Source organism: Tribolium madens, unplaced genomic scaffold (assembly GCF_015345945.1).
Source record: "Tribolium madens isolate multiple individuals breed KSU strain unplaced genomic scaffold, Tmad_KSU_1.1 Scaffold_11;HRSCAF=98;Tcas5.2_LG3b, whole genome shotgun sequence".
In the NCBI taxonomy this organism is placed as follows: Eukaryota; Metazoa; Arthropoda; class Insecta; order Coleoptera; family Tenebrionidae; genus Tribolium; species Tribolium madens.
The window spans coordinates 1395567-1416026 of NW_025400975.1; the positions used below are offsets into that span (position 1 = coordinate 1395567).

Below are 20460 nucleotides of genomic sequence, written 5' to 3' on the forward strand. Positions count from 1 at the left end.
TATTATTACCAAAACTTAGAACCTCAGCAATTTTCAATAATATTAAACAGTTCCTTGATATTTTATTAGTAATCAAAGATTTAATGCAATTTTTGTTAAAACTGTAAATTTTGAGATACTATAGTTTTCGTTAGGAGAGTCGATTTGTAGACGGTTTTGGTTAATTTTTGGCTTTTTTAACGAAATTTTACGGAATAATTGTGTTTTTAGCTGAAAAACGTCCGAAAAAAGCAAATGTAAATTGTCATTTTCGACCTGTTTAGTAAAATCTTGTAAAAACAAATAGAACTAGTTTTAACCACTTTATAAATATTTCGATTTTTTTGAGAAAAATTGGCAAAATAATCAAACTTCTGGTTGAAAAATGTGGACAAAGCTCGAAAAAATTGCAAAAATAGTATCATTTATTTTTTACCTAGTTTACAATACAGGTTGTCCGAACTCGCGCCCCAGAGAAAAATTTCAAGTAAGATAAGATACCAGAAACATGAAAAAATGTTTAAAAAAATCTATTTAATCATACTGATGATCTTGTATATGGTTTTTAATAATTATTTAGTAAAGCTACAAAAATTTTGCCAATAAAAGCCACAAATAACATTAAACAGAGTTACAATTCAGGATGCAGCTTTTTTTTATATCAAAAAACTAGGAAAATTATTTTTCCAACAGAAATAAATAGTCAAAGTGCAAAATTTAAACTCTCATAACTTCATAATTTTTATAGGTTGAATTTTTTTTAACATTTTTTACATGTTCCTGGTATCTTACCTTACAAGAGGATTTTTTTTCTATTTTTCATTTAACACCAAATCTGCAAAGGAAAAACATTTTTTGCTTCACCTGAAACGATAAAATCTCTAATTAAAACTTTATTATTCTGATTCAGAGAAAAGAAAAGTTAATTTTTCTCTTGATTTTGGACTGGAATAATTTTTCTCTGCTTTTTAAGCCAAAAAAATAATAAAACCGCAAATGTGATGGGATTTAAAAAGCAGAGAAAAGTCATTCTTAGAAGTCCAATCAGTCGAAAATCAAGAGAAAAATTAACTTTGCTTTTCACTGACTTAGAGTTTTAATTACAGATTTGCTCATTTCAGGTAAAGTAAAATCAAAGATTTTTTTTTTCTCTTGTAAACTCAATGCAGGGACATACTGTACATATTAAAGTCTCTAGGCAAATCAAATCTAGTGATCTACTCTGGTTCTCAGTCGAACAAGATTTTGACAAAAATCGAAAAAATTGAAAATCTCTGGATTGATCCAAATAACAGTTTTTAGGAATTTGGAAACGAATAGTTCGCAAGCAGGAAGCTAGAAAAAGGTCCCGTTAAAATGTAGACGCAATTTGTAATGCAGGTTTGCTTAAACATTCTCAATTTTTAGCAAGAAATTAACAAGAACACAAAACAAACAGAAATGAGAAAGAACCTCGGAAAGAACGCAATTAAATTAGTGTATTGTGCATCGTTTTTGAGGAACGAGTTGAAAAAGTAACAATTTTGAAACTAAAGCTGAAGAAAATTTATAAAATGCATCAACTTTGAGCTCATTTCAATAAATTACACAAAATTTATTGCCAATCATCATAATACCTACTTGTATCTTTTGCTCTTGCGGTGTGTTTCTATCAAAATTATTAGCGCTGAATTCTGTCTTTGGACCTTAGGTCATGATGTCTGTCCTCAGGTATTCAATTACAGCGCTTTCAAAGAGTAAACAGGCACACCAGATTCATAAAAGTAAAAATTTTGACAACATCTCAATTTGAAAACATAACCATAATTTTTTAATAAAATTTCTAGGGAGAAAAACAAAGAGCAATGCAATTTGCATTAAAAAAACAGACTTTAAATGCGCCTCAGTTGGGATTAGAGTCCCATTGATCACAATTATTAAGACCTGACAACGCGTGGTATTGATCAAATTTTCTCTAAGAAACCCAGTAAACAAAAACCTGACGTAAATGACAAATTCACTCATTTCTGGGTTACTTTTTAAATGAACAAACAATAAAGCACAATGGCAGTGGGATCAGTTAAACCATTATCTCTCCCTACACCATTTAGGCCCCACGACTACGCTTACGGTTTGTATAAAACTAAACTTAACACATAAACAACACCAATCTTCAGATCCCTTATTCGTGGTCTCTGGTCCCAAAGATCACTACAAAGCTGCATTATTGGCAAAACTATCTACTGCAAAATTTGTAAGTACCTAAACTCGCTTAAGACTTAAAATCCTTAAAAAAAATTGTAGCAAATATGTCCAATTTTTGCAAACATGTTCTCGGATTTGCCAAACCACCCTCGCAAACAATACATCCGACGCAAATCTGCCCACTTACCCCCTAGTGGTAGAAGTTACAAGTCGAGACTTCAACCAAACCTTGATCAACTGTATTCAAAAAAACCGGATGTGATTGGTGCAGATCGAGCCAAATATTTCCACTTCCCCAAAACTAGCATTGGAGGGGATTTAGTTCCCGAACTGCAGCTCCATTATACAACACCTAGGGATAAATCTCCTTCCGTTGTTAAAGTGGAACCGAAGAATCAAAATAAGAAAATTCAGACGGAGTTTAGGGAATCCTCGGTTCAAACTTCTCCTTGGGAACCCTCATTTGTGTTCAAGGGGGATACTCCGCCCGAATTGTTAAAACTTGATTTTCTTAAATGGGGTATAGCTGTTTTAAATATTTAGAAAAAATAAAAAATTTTGAAGACAGGTAGTGGTTTGCCCCCTGGCATGCACGAGGTGCAACTCCTGGAGAGAGCTAGAATGAAGAGAGCTTGGGAAGAAAGGTGCGAAGTTAGAACTGCTGAAGACTTGGAGAAAAGGAGGACTATTATAGCAGCTATGGAACGAGACGAGTGGGCTTTCAGAGAACAAGCAAGTGTTGATTGATTTTTCATCACTGGTTCATAAATCAAACTCTCTTATAGGAAATACAAGATATTCAAGATCTCAGACTAAAACTTTTAGAAAAAATGTTAAATGAGCTTCACGAAAAGTCAAAAAACAGAAGTGAGGCCAAATTGAGAATGTTTGCCGAGATGAAATATGCTGAGAAAGAACAAAAATTGAAGAAATTGCGTGACAAAACAAAACGAGGTATTGGATATGAAAATGACTATTTTATACATAAAAACTCATAAACGGTTCATATTTCATAAAAATGGCTCTTGGGCAATGTGTTTTTGACCAAAATAAAGCGATTTGGGTTATTTTAAAACAATTTGGCTTTGTTTTAAGCCAAAAACCGTTCTAATGAAAATATTTCAACGAAAAAAATGCGTAAAAAGTCCTTTTTCTGGCGATTTTAAGACAAAAATCGTTGTAAATCAAGGTATTTGAACAAAACAAAGGGTGAAATCGTTGTTTACGGCCAAAACAAAACGATTTGAGCTATTTTTGAACGGTTTAGCCCGGTTTTAAGCCAGAAATTCTTCTGCATCAAAGTCGTATTTCAACAAAAATATTGCATAAATCATCATTTTCGGCAAAAATACGGCTATTTGAGCCATTTCCCAACAATTTAACTTGATTTTAAGCCAAAAATCGTTATAAATCAATGTTGAACAAAAACACGATTAAACCCGTCACACCAAACTGTTTTATTCTCACCTGAAGATGACCACTTTGTGGTTGAAACGCGTTGTGTTTGAAATAAAAGTTTGGTGTGACGGGTTTAATCGTGTTTTTGTTCATCGTTTCCATACCAAGAGAATCCAAGAAGTATAAATCAATTTATTTATTTCAACAAAATAAATGCTTAAATCGCCGTTTTCCGCCAAAATAAAGCGATTTGAGCTATTTAGGAACGATCTGGCCCGATTTTAAGCCAGAAAACATTGTAAATCAATGTATTTGAGTGCTTAAATCGCCGTTTTCAAACAAAATAAACGAATTTTGAGCCCTATATTTGTAGATTGACGTATTCCAAAGAAATGAGTGCTAATATCYTCGTTTTCGGTCAAAATACAACGATTTGAACTATTTTAGAACAATTTGGCTCGGTTTTAAGCGAGAAATCGTTGTCAAAGTCAAAGCATTTCAACGAAAAAAAGTGCATAAATCATAGTTTTKTATGAAAATAAAGCGATTTGAGTTACTTTCAAACGGATCTTTAAAATTTAAAACATATTTTAGTTATGCACAAATAAAAATCCTCATCCTCAAAGAAACACTAAGAAAAAAAGACATCAATAACATTTTTAGATAAAAAATTGAAAACTTTATTGTCTCTTAAAAATTTCTTAGTAAATATCTCTACGACACACACAATATCCCCTATAAAAAATGAGGCTAATTGTATTTCTGTTTGTTACAAGAATATTATCTTTTATTCCAAAGAGGCCTAAAACGTAATTCTAAGAGAATATTTTTTTTAACTGCTAAAAGTTATGAAGTTATGATTCTCCAAGTTATAAGATCCGCCGCTTCTATTTTTTTTCACACTTTATTTTGTACCGCGAATAACTAGTTAAGTACGAAAATTATATTTTATGAAATAATTACTTGAAATATTGAATTACACGTTTAAATATTAAATATACGGAGGTATTTCAACACTCGCGCCCCAGAGAAAAATTCCAAGTTAGATAATATACCAGAAACATGGAAAAAATGTTTAAAAAATTCTATCAAAAAATTTTGACATTAATTTTTTGTTGATATTTTTTATGTCTATTTAATATTACTGATGGAAAATTCTTTTTCCAGCAGAAATAAATAGAGTCAAAGTGCAAAATTGAAACTCCCATAATTTCCAAATTTTTATAGATAATTTTTTTTAAACATTTTTTTTCCATATTCCTGCTATCTTACCTTACATGACATTTTTCTCTGGGGCGCAAGTTCGGAAACACCCTGTATACAGGCTGCGCCAGAACTCGCGCCCCCGAAAAACTGCTATGTAAGGTAAGATACCAGGAACATGGAAAAAATGTTAAAAAACTCGATGTTATGAGGGTTTAAATTTTGCACTTTGTATTTATTTCTGTTGGAAAAATAACTTTCCAAGTTTTTTTGCTACAGGCTGGAAGTGGAAACAAGGAAGCTATATTCTAAATTGGAACTCTGTTTAATGTTATTTGTGGCTTTTATTCACAAAATTTTTGTACTTTTACTAAATAATTATAAAAAGAAACATATACAAGATCATCAGTATCATTAAATAGACATGAAAAAACGTCAAATGTCAAAAAATAAATGTCAAAAATTTTTAACAGATAGAATTTTTTAATCATTTTTTTCATGGTCCTGGTATCTTACTTGAAATTTTTTTCTGGGGCGCGAGTTTTGGCGCATCCTATATACTAAACATTTCTGAAAAAATAAAGAACTTTATTCAAAATTCAACTAAAACAATTTTGTGTTAATCATAAAAAGATTTCTTTCTTAAAATTATAAACATCTTAAATGTTTCAAAAGTTTGAACCTTAATAATCAAAAACAAAAAAAATTGATGAAAAATTATGTTTTGCTTATTAGAGTCCGGAATTCAGTTTTGGTACCCAATTTTAAAACATCATTTATGTATTTTAGAACTGCGAAAGTTAGATTTGAAGCATGCTGGAATTGAACAGAAGTACCACTCTGTTAACATTGTGGAAGAACATGGCAACCACGCCTCCGAGATTTACGGTCCTCTGATGAGGCACGGCGAACATCCGAAACGTTGGCACTTAGTAATCGACGAAGCGCTCACACGCTTTAAAGCTCAATTTGCCGGTATTTTTTTTGTTTTATAACAACAATTGATAAAATTCTTTGTTAGGTGTTGAAGACTTCAACACTTTACCAACATGGCTCAATAGAGCAACGAAAATAAAAGACTGCATGTGTTTGAAAATGAAAGGCACACGTCTGTGCATGAGAGAAACAAAATGGACAGCTCCTGTATTGAAAAAGCTTCATGAGGAGCTTTTAGGTAAAGCTACAGCTACATAAAAACATAAACAATTGATGTTGTCTAGCACTACGAAAGCACGATCTTAAACCTTGCACTTTAATTAAGAAAATTCAAACTCCACCTTCTGCAATTAGCACGCCTGAAGTTGAAGGCATTCCTGACGGCGATGAAGACTTTTACCAAGCAATGGTGTTGATACAATCGATTATAAAAGGACGAGCGGCTCAAATGCATGTCGGTTCATTGACAATTTATTTACTTGAAAAATCCAGCACTTTTTTTAGATATATGAAGGTCGTGAGAGATGTAGAGAGTTAATCCAAGAACTGAAATATTCAAGTGGCCTCTTAGTTGAAGAAAACGTCCAAATACATGACTATAAATTAAAAATAAAATTGCAACAAAGAAATGAACAAATCGCATTAGAAAAAGTAAAAATGATCAAATATTTTGTCACTATTCAATCTTTCCAGCTTTTCAGATTACGAGAAAGTCTGGATGAGCTCCAAAGTAGCGTAGTTGGATCATTGTTAGATTTTCTTAACAAAGAGTTGCGTCGATTACTTGAAGAGCGTCGAGCCCATGCCATTTGTATTCTTCTTGAACGTGAAAGATATGACCGAGAAGCAGCTGAAGCTGGTCGCAGACAAGTCGAATTAAGACGTAGACGTGAACACGATGAAATGTTCAAACAAATTGTCAAAATCCAACAAGAAACTGTTGATTTATATCTTGAGGATATTATCAAGGAAAGTATGGAATTTACGTCTGAAGAAGAAGCGAGAATGTACATCGAAGGTCTGGCGAGGAAAATTGATGAAGAGGCGTATAGAATAAAGGAGGCGTAAGTAATGTGACTTTGAAAATAAATTGGCAACATTCAATGATTGGTTCTGAAATATTAATTTGGCAGCATTGTCTATCAAATTTAAACGTCACAATCAGTGTTGCCAGAAAAAGTTGACAAATTTACTTATTTTTCACCAGATTACAAATCGTTTCAACAGTATCAAAAGTTTACGCTTTTCACATAAAATGAGTGGTTAAAACATAAATGTAATATCCTTTTGTAACAATTTAGTGATTTGTGACTCGGTATGGCAAAATCTCGTGAAAAAACGAAGTTTCCAACTTAAGAATCTGCTTAAATGCTCGAAAAATGCAAAAATAAGTTAATTTTGACTAAAATTGTTGATTTTTGGTTCGTTATAGCTAAATCTTGTGAAAAAAATTTCGGGTGATTTTAGTACTATCGACGTCAAAAAAACTTTACAAAAACGAGCTAAAGAGCATTTTCGATCAAGTTTTATTTTTGTCTTAATTTTGCTTCAAAACCAATTAAGTCGAGTGAAACAAATTAAATGACATCATAATCAGTCCTTTTTGTGATTACTAGACCCATGTGGACAAGATTTTGTAAAATAAATGAGCCTCTCTCTGGTTCAAAAACAAAGTAAATCGAACGAAACAAGTTAAATTACGATTTAATTTTGTAATTTTTTAGCCTGCTTAAACAAAATTTTTCGAATTTTTTGTTTTTATCTCAAAAACGTGCTTAAACACTTGAAAAAGACAAAAATAACATCATTTCGACTCTCCCAACGAAAACTGTAGTAACTCATAAAAATTGGTTTATGATGGCTTATGTAGGGCCCAAAATACAAAAACAATGAGAAAAATTATTTTTGAATAAACAATATTATTACCGAAACTTAGACCCTCAGCAATTTTCAATAATATTAAACAGTTCCTTGATATTTTATTAGTAATCAAAGATGCAATTTTTGTTAAAACTGTAAATTTTGAGATACTATAGTTTTCGTTAGGAGAGTCGATTTGTAAATTGTTTTATTTAATTTTTGGCTTTTTTAACGAAATTTTGCGGAATAATTGTGTTTTTAGCTGAAACACGTCCGAAAAAAGTAAATGTAAATTGTCATTTTCGACCCTGTTTAGTAAAATCTTGTAAAAACAAATAGAATTAGTTTTAACTAATTTATTAATATTTCGATTTTTTTTTGAGAAAAATTGGCACAATAATCCAGCTTCTGGTTGAAAAACGTGGACAAAGCTCGAAAAAAATGCAAAAATAGTATCATTTATTTTTGACCTAATTTACTATACAGGGTGTCCAAACTCGCGTTCAAGTAAGATAAAATACCAAAAACATGAAAAAAATCTATGTGTCAAAAAATGTTGACATTTGTTTTTGACATTTGACATTTTTTTTAATGTCTATTTAATGACTCTGATGATCTTGTATAAGTTTTTTTATAATTATTTTGTAAAAATACAAAAATTTTGCCAGTAAAAGCCACAGATAACATTAAACAGAGTTACAATTTAGGATACAGCTTCCTTGTTTCCTCTTTTAATAGCATGTAGCAAAAAAAATTGGAAAATTATTTTTCCAACAGAAATAAATAAAGTGCAAAATTTAAACTCTCATAACTTCGAAATTTTTATAGATAGATTTTTTTTAACATTTTTTCCATGTTCTTGGGATCGTAATTTACATGGAATTTTTCTCTGGGACGCGAGTTCTGGTGCACCCTGTATTAATAATTGAAAAATTAGTACATTAATTTTTTGTTGTAACCACAGACTTTCAACAGCTTTTTTCATTTCCAAAAAAATCACCTGATACTAAAATTTTTACAAAAATTCTCATCAAACCACCTGACTAGCATGAAAATCGCCAGATTTGGTGAAATTTGACCAGACCTGGCAGCACTACAAGTCTCCTATCTTTATTTTTATTCAATGTTACCAACTAAATTTCAAAATCACAATAAAGTATTATATCAAATATGAAATTTTAGCACAAATATAACCATCAACGACGAAGAAGAAATCGTGGCGGACCTCGTCCACCACTTCGTCGTCCCGGAAGTGCAAAAGCAAATAATCCGTCAGAAAATCCAGAGAAAACAACGCGAAAAATTAAGAGCAGTCCACGACTCTGTTTATTCCGAAATCGAAGAAGTAAACATCATCCAAGTGCCGGAGCAATCAGATCAAACAAGTGATCAAACTGATCAAGAATATAATTTGGTTGGAAGTAGCAAAAAGTTTCGACAACAGTCCATTCCCGGTGGTATTGTTGAAGACAGACACTTTAGTATCATTCATGAAGCGACTCATGACACCACTTCTCACGTCAGTTCTGAAGGGAAACGTCGTCAAAGTGATACAAGTAGCAAAGTTAGTAAAGGTCATCGCACGTCTAAAACTAAGCACGAAGAAGATTCACTTGATCACGAATGAATAAATTTTATTAAATTATTTAAAGTACACAATTAAACTGGTTTATAATCAAGCTTACTCTCTAATTTTTTGTTGTCGGCCACCTTCCTAACTGCCTTCATGAAGTCTTCTTGGATTACGTATTCTCGTTCAGATCGAATGGCAAACAAGCCAGCTTCGGTACATACGTTTCTGAAAAAAATATTTCAAAATCAAGGAAAGCAACAAATTAAAACGAGTGAATAAAATCGTTATTTACTAAAGTCATAGTCATCGAAGTTTGTACAAAATTTTTAAAGCAAACCTTAGCATTTATAATAAATACAGTGTCAGAACTCCCGCCCCAGAGAAAAATTTCAAGTAAGATAACATACTAGGAACATGGAAAAAATGTTTAAAAAGTTCTATCTGTCAAAAAATTTATACATATATTTTTTGACATTTGACTTTTTTCTGCCCATCTAATGGTACTGATAATGTCATATACAGCGTGCTCTAGAACCCGCGCCCCGGAGAAAAATTTCAAGTAAGATAAAATACCAGGAACGTGGATAAAATGTTTAAAAAATTCTACCTGTTAAACAATTTTGACATTTATTTTTTGACATTTGACAGTTTTTATGTCTATTTAATGATACTGATGATCTTGTATATGTTTTTATAATTATTTAGTAAAGGTACAAAATTTTGCCAATAAAAGCTACAAATAACATTAAACAGAGTTCCAATTTAGGATACAGCTTCTTTGTTTCCTCTTCTGTAGCAAAAAAACTTGGAAAATTATTTTTTCAACAGAAATAAATAGTTAAAGTGCAAAATTTAAACTCTCATAACTTCTAAATTTTTATAGATAATTTTTTTTTTAACATTTTTTCCATGTTCCTGGTATCGTACCTTACATGACAATGTTCTCTGAGGCGCGAGTTCTGGCACATCCTGTATAAAACATTTGTAAAAAACATAAAACATTTATAAAAAAAATATTCCGAAAAATAATGTTCTTACTGCAGTATAGCAACTGGATTGATCTGAAAATAATGGAAATTACACCACAATTGACCCACTTAAGGAAATAATCTTCCGGAATTACAGAAAGCTCACAAGATCAGTATTCTTGTTAAAAAATTTTGATTTTTGCAATTTTCAACTGAAATAAATCACTAAATTTGTGGCAGAATTACGAGAATATCATTAGAAAGTGAAAAACTTCACCTGTTGAGCAAGTATAATTTTTATTGTGTATTATGCATGCAACTGTTTATAAACAAAACTGCAATGATATGAAAAAATACTACAAAGTTTTATTTTCTTCCTAGTTATTGTTCTAGTAACAAACTAGAGAAGATTATCCAATTTTTCAAAAAAAATTGTAATCAAGTTCGTGTCGGAATATGTATTATTGATTGCATTTTACAGGCGCAGGCCTCGTAAAATTATGTGAACCACCCTGTATAAAAAATATTGAGAATAACCTTAGAGAGAAATGTTATTGATAAAAAACATTATTTTGAATTTTTTCAATAATGCAGGCTAAGGTGATATAGAAAAATTGATATTGTTATCATCTTTCAAATGATTACAGTAAAAGATTTGTTAGATTTTTAAAAAGTCCTTTTTGCTTTTAAAAACTTAAAAAAAAAATTTACCTTAAGTCAGCACCGTTAAATGTATCAGACAGCTTGACGATAGCTTCATAATCGATTTCCCCATGTTTGGCTATAGGCCCCGCATGAATTTTCAAAATTTCAAGTCGCGCTTGTTCATTAGGAAGTGGGATTTCAATTTTTCGATCCAAACGTCCTGGACGCAACAAAGCTGGATCTAAAGTATCAGGCCTATTTGTAGCCATAATCATTTTGACCTGAAATCAATACATAAATAAACTGAAATAAACTAAAATTGCCCAACATACTTGACCAAGAGAATCAAACCCATCCATTTGATTCAACAACTCCATCAACGTGCGCTGAATTTCACGATCAGCTGAGGTACCCTCAGAAAACCTCCTGCCACCAATCGCATCGATTTCATCCATGAATATAATGCAAGGCTGATGGTCCTTTGCATAATTAAACATTTCTCTAATGAGTCTCGCTGATTCTCCAATGTATTTATCAACGATAGCACTCGAGACAACTTTAAGGAAGTTTGCATCTAATTGTGATGCTACAGCTCGTGCTAGGAGTGTTTTTCCAGTACCGGGAGGGCCGTACAAGAGACAACCTTTAGGGGGGGTTATCCCAACCCTCATGAACAATTCAGGGTTCATGAGGGGCAACTCTATGACTTCACGAAGTTCACGAATTTGCTCGGACAAGCCACCAATTGCAGAATACGTGACATCGCCAGGGTCCTCATGACTCATGTTGTAAACAAGGGGGTCCACCTCTCGGGGCAAATAACGCATTATTGTCAAGGTGGTCATATCAAGAGCAACGCGAGTTCCTGCTTTCAATTTTGTCTTGTCAAGTTGACGACGACAACCAACCACGTAACGGGGGCCATTTGTTGCTTTCACAATAACTAAAACAGTTCTATTAATGGGTTTTCAGACAAAGAAATCCTTACATTTTTCCTCAGTTAACTGTTTCAAGACTTCACCAACGATTTGGCCCATGCTTTGCAGAGCCTTTAGGTCATTTTCAGACTTGTCGTATTGTTTTGTTAAGTCTTTCAGTTGTTCTCTCACTGTTTAATAAATCATTAACTAAATAATTAAACTGAATTGAATGACTTACTCTCTTTCAAACGAGACTCCACTTCTTTGTGTTCCACAAGTTTTTTCCTGTATTCTTGGAGACTTTTCTCACGCTCAGGCTCGGTTTGCGTCATTTTTGATCAATTTTTATTCACAAATTTCAAGTTATTTAACAAAAGGCACAATGACTCGCAGAACCTCACAACACCGCACTTTTGTTTTTGACAGCAAGCAGAGGAATTTTCATTTCCCACTAAACACCCTATCTGAGTTGCCAACCTATCAACAATAAAATAGTTATGTACAAAATTTAAAACTTATAAAAACGGTGTCGGTGTTTTCGTTTCCGTTAGCGTTGGCTACTTCGCACTATAACTAATAATGAATTAACGTAAAGATTTTTGTAAAAATTGTAAGCATTGTGATTGGGCCGTTTAAGGTCGGCCATTATTTTAATGTAAAAAAAACAATCACTTTAGGTTTTTGAGTTCATTGAAAAATTTAATGCATTGTGATTGGTTCGTTTGAGGTCTGCCATTATTGTGGGTAAAGATAATGGAACAAAATTTCAATCTGTTGACTTATAATAATAAATGCAGACCACCCATTAGGTGGTATTAATTTGCCGAGTTACATTATTAATGTTTTACAGTTAATATAAAGCATTCTCATAAAAAAATAATAAAAAAAAATTATCCGAGTTTCAACGAAAAACCCATCGCTTTGTTACAAGAACCAACTTCGCACATTTTTGAAATAAGAGAAGTTCTTTATTGTAGGTACCTGCACAATGTTTATCATTATAATAATAAACGATAATGACAGTTGACGCCCGTCTACCTGTCATTTTTAGTTTTTTTCGCTCTAGTTATTTGTGACATTTTGTTTCTTGTTGGTAATTCAGCTCATGACGTCACAACTTACGTTAACCTGAGTTTGTTTGAGTTAGTCTGTGTTATCTTGCGTTTGGACCGCCAGAATTCGCCTAAAATAATCCCTAATTTAATGTTGTCAGCACTGAACCCTAGAGTCAACGACCCGTTAATCAAAACATAACCTTCAAAAACTGATAATTGTAAGTAAATTCCCGAAATACGTCTCTCCTCACAACATAATGATGACTTTTATAGAAATGGGGACCCCTGGAACAGCCATCGACTCCCTAAACGCCGCCCTGAAATGTAACATAATCCCCAACCAGGAATACCTCCTCCAAGGCTCAGTCCTGGACCAATACGTGGAAGTCCTCCTCCACCGTCTCCGCGGCTTATGCGACAACGTCGACAGCGGCCCTGAATCATTCCACGACCACGAACTATGCTTCACCCTCCGAGCCCCAAACCCCGGTGCCCCCATGGTCCTCCCATTGCGTGTGCGTCGCGCCCTCGACGTTCCCGACGCCCCCTGGCAATTACGCTACGTCGGCCAACAAGAACTTGGCGACAAGAATCGTCCAACAGTCGTCAGATCCAGCATTGACATGGCGTGCAGTTCCACAATCGTTGAGTTTTTAACCGAATTGGGGTGCAGAGTCGATTTTGAATACATAGCACGGGGGTACATGTTCCGCAAAGGCAGGATGAAAATCACAGTTTCGAAAATTTTCAAAATGGGGGGCATGACAAGCAAACCGGGGGAAGGCGTCGAAGCGATTTCGCAGAGCTATTTAGTCGAATTGTCGGTTTTGGCCCCAAGTGGACAAGATGCCATTGCTGAAGACATGAGGATTTTTGCCGAACAGCTGAGACCGTTAGTACAACTCGAAAAAATCGACTATAAAAGACTTGGGAATTTACCATAATTTATTAATTACAATTAGGATTTATGTAACAATGCTTCAAGTTTTTCTAAACTAAGACGCAAGTTTTTGTCATAACCGACCCCTCGCATTCGCTCCACATTTGACAAATGTTGTTTTATTCGCGGAGTTGTGTTTTTCACACTTTGGGGCACCAAACGTGCCAAATGTCCCATCAACTGAAAATAATTGGGGCTATTAAAAGCCAAGTGTTTTTCAGTCAATGACACTATAGTATCCTCAAAGTCGGACTTCACTTTGGGGTACAAAACCGAAGATGTGACACTTTTTATAACATTTATCGCCATATTTCTCTGATTGTGAAACATAACAACCTCAAAAAGCCCATACAGAGTTTTATTTACAACTAATTTTAGTGATTTTTCCGATGTTGTGCTTTGCACAAAATCATTAACTAATTTTAATGATTTAAAAATGTTAGATTCGGGCTCTTTTGAAGGTTGTTTGAAAAACACACTCGATAATTTATCTAAAATTATCTCAGCGTTTGTGTCATTATCGAGACATTTGAGCATTGGAGAGTCAACAATTGCAAAATGGGGCACATATTTTGTAACCAAATCGCGCAAAATTCGGTCCAAAAACGCATCATTAGTGTTTAATTTAACAGTAGCTTCGAAAAACAAATGCCAAGTTTTTTTGACACTTTGCAGTACAAAAGTATGGATAGGTTTCCCCATCATAAGTTCAGTTGGTAACACTGTAGCGGACACAAGACGGGCGTAGGGACAACTCGACTTGTGTTTGTTATACAAAAGGGGCCCAATTTTGTAAAAAGCGAGTCCTATACAAGTATAGATCCTTAAAACAGTTCCTTCGTTATCAGGCTGTGATAAAAACTGGTTAATACAACGGTCAGCCTGCCCGAAAAAATTCTCACACAATTTATGCATCGTGACCGATTGTGAATACTCTTTGTTACCACCGACATATTCAATAAAAGCACACAGGGGGTCCTTGTCTTTCAAGGCAGTTTTAATAAATGGGGGAATCACATCTAACTTGATAATATTCTTCGTGAGTTGTTCATACCCGTCTCGTGTCAAGAGACAAAATTTGACCCAACTTTGCAACGCGACAATTTCCTGAGCCGGTGATAGAAAAAAGTTTGGGTAATTCTCGAGGATGACACAGAGAAAACTTGCGGAAACTTTGGGGGCTATGTTCTCAGCGTTGAAAAACGTGAAAGCCTCGGCGTGTAAGCTAGGACTCAGGGTGACTATTTTCGCCGCTAGAGTACCACAAGTCTCAGGGGCCGTGCGTGAGCCAGCGACGTATTTCAACGTGGGGTAAACGTTGTTTTTGAATGAGGACTCCCATTCGCCCCAAAGTAATTCGTTGCTGATTCGTTCAATCACTCTCAGGAGGAGATTAAGAAGGGTTAGCAAGTCGGGGTAGTAGCAGGTGGTCATGTATTGGTGGATCCAGCTGTTGATGAGGAGCCATTGGTGGAGTTCTAGGTTGGTACTGGTGGTGATTATGGTGTCAAAATCGGAGACAAATGTTTTGATCAAGTGGAAGAATTTTTGATCGGTTGATGCTTCTTCTGACATTTTGATGAATGGTTGGATGATGGTTTCAATGTCGCGGTTTTCACGCACGTGGCGAACCACCTGTTGAAAATTCTGGTAAAATTTCGATTTCAACCATCGGGCATGGGCGCCGACTTTTCATATTTTCAATGGGTGCATAAACAAAAAACTTGATAAATTAATCGTAAGCAAAACAAATAACATACAAATATACTTTCAGATGTTTTGGTATAACTTGCAGGAATTGAGAACAATTACGCGAAAAAACGATCTTCTTCTCTGTTTCTACTGAATTTATGTATTAACAATATAATTTTTCGTATAGTACAAAAAAATCAATAAATAACAGTAAAAAATACAAAAGTGGTGCCCCAAAACTCGCGCCCCAGAGAAAAATTTCAAGTAAGATAAGATACCAGGAACATGAAAAAAATGTTTAAAAAATTCTATCTTTCCAAAAATTTTGTCATTTATTTTTAGACATCTGACATTTTTTCATGTCTATTTAATCACACTGATGACATTGTATATGTTTTTTTTATAATTATTTAATGTTTTTTTTTTATAATTATTTAGTAAAAATACCAATAAAAGTCACAAATAACATTAAACAGAGTTACAGTTTAGGATAGAGCTTCCTTGTATCCTCTTCTAAAATAGCCTGCAGCAAAAAAACTTGGAAAATTATTTTTCCAACAGAAATAATAGAGTTAAAGTGCAAAATATAAACTCTCATAACTTCTAAATTTTTCTAGGTAGAATTTTTTTAACATTTTTTCCATGTTCCTGGTACCCTACCTTACATGACATTTTTCTCTGGAGCGCGAGTTCTAGCGCACCCTGTATACAATAAAAAGTGTAAAGAAAATAGTACATGTTTAAAGTTGCAAAATGCTTCAGATTGTTGAGTTATGAAAAATTGTACCCCCCTGTTAAATAAAAAAAAATCGGAAACAATAAAAAAAATAACTTTTTTAAAAATTTACATGAATGTTCGTAAATCGAGTGCTGAATATAGCTTAGGAGTATCAACTTTAAATTAATGCAATTAATTTGAGAAGAGTAAAATTAGGGTATACAAAAGCTGAATGGTATCAGAAACTTGTAAAAAAAATTCTTAAATTTAAAAAATGTCATTCGAGACTTTTTTAAAATATCGTAGTGCAAAAAACCGTGGGGAAGACTAAAGAAGGGTCTAGAAATACTAGTTTAAACAATATCTAGATTTGCAAAAAAAGAACGTTTAAAAATTTCTTAAGTAGAAATGCTCAAATTTAAAAAAAGTAAAATGAGACTTTACAAAATATTGTGTTACAAAAGACAGTTGGGGAGACTAAGAAACTGTCAGATGTAATATTGTTTCTTAATTTTTTTAATTTTCAAAAATATCAAAATAACTAATTTTCTCTTTTGTTCAAATCAACCTTGAGAGTAAATTTTTTTTTTTAAATCGTAAAAACAACTTGTAGGGAATTTATTCCAGTTATTGAACATAATTGTTCAATATTGAACATAAAAAAGCAAATTGAAGCTAAATGAACAAGCTATCCGGCCCATGCATTGATTTAACTAATAAAAATTTCGTGGTAAAAAAAAACAATAAAACTTTTTTTTCTCGCCCTATTTCTTAGAATTGCGTAATAACCGTAGCTCAGAATTTTTTTTTGTCATAAGATCTCAAGACTAGAAACTTGAAGCTTTAAAGTAGATTTTATAAAATCTAAATACGACCATTTTTCATTGAAATACAATCTTTTAAATCACCAAAAAAAAAATTGTTTCCTTATTTTTTTGGAATAGTATATAAAAAGTTTACGTAGAATTATTTGTCGTTTTAAAGTATTTGAAGTAATAATAATTTTTATTAAGGAGTTTTTCACTGAAAAGCTTAATTTTGAATTAAATGGAAAAACAAAATAGAATAACATAACCGCAGAATTTGATCCATTTTCTCGAAGGAAAAACAGAATAATAGAAAATTTAAGACATGCCAAATATTATTAAGAATTATTGTTATTATTTTTGCATCTGCCCCAGCACCCATGTAGTCGGCGCCCGTGCCATCTTGACTTTGACTTACAAAAGCAGCGTAAAAACTCCAAATTAATTGAGTTTGTTTCTTTTCCTGTGGTAAGTTTTCAATGAATGAAAGGAATTTCTTTGAGAGTTCTTCAAAATTGACTTTGGTCAATGCGAGGTACAAAAGCAAAACGTTGAAAATCCCATTGTTTTGCAAATCCTTTAATTTATTTGGCCCCAATTGGGAGTAAATCCGCCCTTTCATTTTACCCCAATGGTAGGGATGTTCGATTAAATGGGTTGTTAACATTGCCAAAAACAGTTCAAAATCATAATCACAATCTTTCCGTGACCATAATATTGTATCAATCAAGTCGATTAATTGAGTTAAAGTAAAATCAATATTGACTCTTGATGACACATTCAATCTTTTACTAAAATAATCCCATAGAGTTTGATAGATTTCAATTTTTGATGACTTTAGCCATAAATCACACAGAAGGGGTTCCAAAGACTTCAAAACGGGTAAAATTGTGGTGAATTCTCCCCCCGATAGGACTTTTTTCAATGCTGATTCTAATGGTGTGTAATTGGGTTGTTTCAAATTCTTTGCTACATCTTTAAGTAGCCATAAAATACAATCACCGTTGAGATTTTCCACATTTTTGTTAAATATCATCCAGAAAGATCCTTCCAAATGTTTCTCACATAATAGTTGAACAATCAGCCAAAATTTTTGGGTGCAATTACAAACAAAAGCAGAGTTTGTTTTTTGTTTGTGAGCACTTACACTCAATGTTATTAAATCAATAACGACGATATTAATACGGCTTTGCAATTCCTCATTGTTTCCAGAAATATGATCAAATATCAGTAAGTGAAACTGTAGGTCCAAAAATGTGTGAAAGTATTGATATACAGGGCATTTATTCTTATTTCTGGGACTTGTTAATTTTAAATAAATGTCTTGTTCTAATTCAGATATTGGTAATGTTAATTGTGCAATTTTCTTGATATTTACCCATGAAGATGTAAGGTATCTCTCCTTAAGAATATCGCTCTCACAGCACTTTAAACATTCAATTATCAGTCTCAGACACTTGTTGATTTCTTCTCGTAGTTTGATTAAGTCATCTGAAGCTATTGTAATTTCGTTTAAAATCACACTTTGGAGGTAATGCCAATTAGTTTTTACTTTTCTGGTGATAACGTCAACTTGTTCTATAGCAATTTCCAAATTTTCCAAATTTTCACCGTTCACATAATTTGGTAAATCTGTGTAAGTGTGGAAGACTTCTAGTGGGTCTTTTGGTGTTTCGATGCAACAGTCAAAAATATTGTCACTCATCTCACTTAAATAATGCACTTTTTAAAAAAATAAAAAACTTGATAATGTTTGAATTTAGGTTAGAGTGGTTGTAAAAATTGACAATTACTTTCCCGCCAAAGTAGTTGGTATAACAGTTTTCTTGTTTGGTTCAAGTCGTGAGTAACAAAATACTTTGTAGATGGCGCAGCTACCGCAATTTAAATCTTATTTCTTTTAAATGAAAATTAAGAATCTTGAAAACTTGAAAAAATAGCCGTAATAATAACAAGGCGTCTATTTGTTTTTATTTGGAATTAAATCTTTATTTTGGTAAAACTGCATACTTATAATATTTTCGTCAGTAAAAACGCTCATTTACTTCTTTTATTATACATTTCATGTTCTTGCAATGAGTATGGAAATTGCAATTTAATTTTTGAAATCACTAGGAATACATTACATAAATTAATTGAAATTATAGCCAGTGATCAATATCAAAATTGTAATGACAAAAATAATCTATTTGCAGTTTATTATGTTACATCATATTATAATGTGTTCAAATATGCAACAACATATTGTGCTAGAAATACGAGAATGGAAAATTTTAAATGATGATGAAAAAGTTATGACATTTTTTACAGACTGTGCAATTAAATGAATATAATTATTAAATTGTAATCAGTAGTCTGTAATAAAATTAATAAAATCTTTGAACCATTTGGTGCGTTTTATCTCAAAATAACTAATAAATTATCTTGAATAAGTAGATAAACCTTAATTTTGAGAATCAAAAATTATTTTTTCAATGAAATTATTTGGGTTACTTAATCCTTTATAGGACTTTCTGAAATGGACTATTAAGTTTTATTATTTTTAGGTAAGTACTTATTACTAAACATAAATTTAGAAAGAATTAAAATTTCGTAAAAGAATAATGTTTTTAAAACTAAATAAATAAATAAATAGTACATAATGTAATTGTACAAGAATTAAAACAAATTGTTAAAGAAAACTATTTAACTTTTACAGTAATTAAAAATAAACTTTGCTTTCAGTAGTTCAATTTCTGACCTAATAGTTACCTTTTTCGAGCCCCGTCCCGCTTCAGTCGGCTCAATTTACGTATTAAATTATTAAAATGTTTCAGTTTAAACATTATTTTTTCATTATAAATCGAAATAAGTAAAGAATAATATTGTCAAAGGTAAAAATAAAAGAGGTTTTCGAATGTATTTTGAGTTCGAATTAAAAAAATGTAACATCTATCCTAAAAACAAGAAAGAAAATAAAGAAAAAAATACTGATGGAGATCCAATAAAACAAACTATGAACATTTGGTTGTGTTTTAGACTTTTCGAAGACTTTTTAGTCATCCACTCTAATCTACGCAATTTCTTGGTTTTATTTTCTTTGTTAAGTAACGAGTGTTGCCTAACTGGAGGTGAATTTAAAAAGAATGTTTATGAACAAATGTTTCGTTTGTTTAAAGCAAGTAAATAAAATTGCAAAATGTAAATATCTTTACAAATAAATTTGACCGCACTGAATAATTAATTACCCTAGCAAGAAAACAAATATTTAATATCAAATAAAAGTGACAAACCCCTCATAAACCCACAGACAGTGACGCCTATGGAAAATTATTCAGACAGTAGACAGTACGATGTTGATAAAATTACTAACTGGAAGTAACCAGTTTTCGTAAATGAATTCGCTTAAAAATAGTAACTGGTTAGGCTATAATTAAAACACAAAACTATATTGTGAATGAAATCACAAGATTATGTTTATGCAATTGCATGAATCACTAACAAAGATCGCGGAAGAAGATGTAAGATGACCTGCTTACATAGATTCATAAATTTTAATTATCAATTCAATTTAGGTTTTCTTATTGATTTTGTCAATTTTGCA

General features: G+C 32.4%; 4 protein-coding genes across 5 annotated transcripts; 2 read left to right on the forward strand and 2 right to left on the reverse strand.

The window, feature by feature from the left end:
- Positions 1–1950: 1950 nt before the first annotated feature.
- On the forward strand, positions 1951–9233 carry LOC123007431 (cilia- and flagella-associated protein 91-like). 2 transcript variants are annotated; one of them, XM_044402738.1, is made up of 11 exons: positions 1951–2089; positions 2136–2212; positions 2263–2683; positions 2732–2895; positions 2949–3117; positions 5554–5739; positions 5786–5938; positions 5985–6154; positions 6205–6351; positions 6394–6764; positions 8743–9233. In XM_044402738.1, the coding sequence occupies exons 1-11, from the start codon at positions 2023–2025 to the stop codon at positions 9185–9187; spliced, it is 2370 nt and encodes a 789-aa protein (XP_044258673.1). In that variant the 5' UTR covers positions 1951–2022; the 3' UTR covers positions 9188–9233. The 2 variants fall into 2 exon arrangements, with proteins under 2 accessions (XP_044258673.1, XP_044258667.1); XM_044402732.1 differs by having other exon boundaries at positions 6205–6764.
- LOC123007491 (26S proteasome regulatory subunit 10B) lies at positions 9178–12106 on the reverse strand. The gene is made up of 5 exons (XM_044402822.1): positions 11905–12106; positions 11735–11854; positions 11079–11689; positions 10813–11027; positions 9178–9358 (listed from the first exon to the last, which is right to left on the reverse strand). The coding sequence occupies exons 1-5, from the start codon at positions 11996–11998 to the stop codon at positions 9220–9222; spliced, it is 1179 nt and encodes a 392-aa protein (XP_044258757.1). The 5' UTR covers positions 11999–12106; the 3' UTR covers positions 9178–9219.
- A 661-nt stretch (positions 12107–12767) lies between these two features.
- On the forward strand, positions 12768–13720 carry LOC123007551 (mediator of RNA polymerase II transcription subunit 18). The gene is made up of 2 exons (XM_044402922.1): positions 12768–12939; positions 12995–13720. The coding sequence occupies exon 2, from the start codon at positions 12997–12999 to the stop codon at positions 13663–13665; it is 669 nt and encodes a 222-aa protein (XP_044258857.1). The 5' UTR covers positions 12768–12939; positions 12995–12996; the 3' UTR covers positions 13666–13720.
- LOC123007421 (protein MMS22-like) lies at positions 13654–18651 on the reverse strand. The gene is made up of 2 exons (XM_044402721.1): positions 17296–18651; positions 13654–15296 (listed from the first exon to the last, which is right to left on the reverse strand). The coding sequence occupies exons 1-2, from the start codon at positions 18580–18582 to the stop codon at positions 13680–13682; spliced, it is 2904 nt and encodes a 967-aa protein (XP_044258656.1). The 5' UTR covers positions 18583–18651; the 3' UTR covers positions 13654–13679.
- Positions 18652–20460: the final 1809 nt, after the last annotated feature.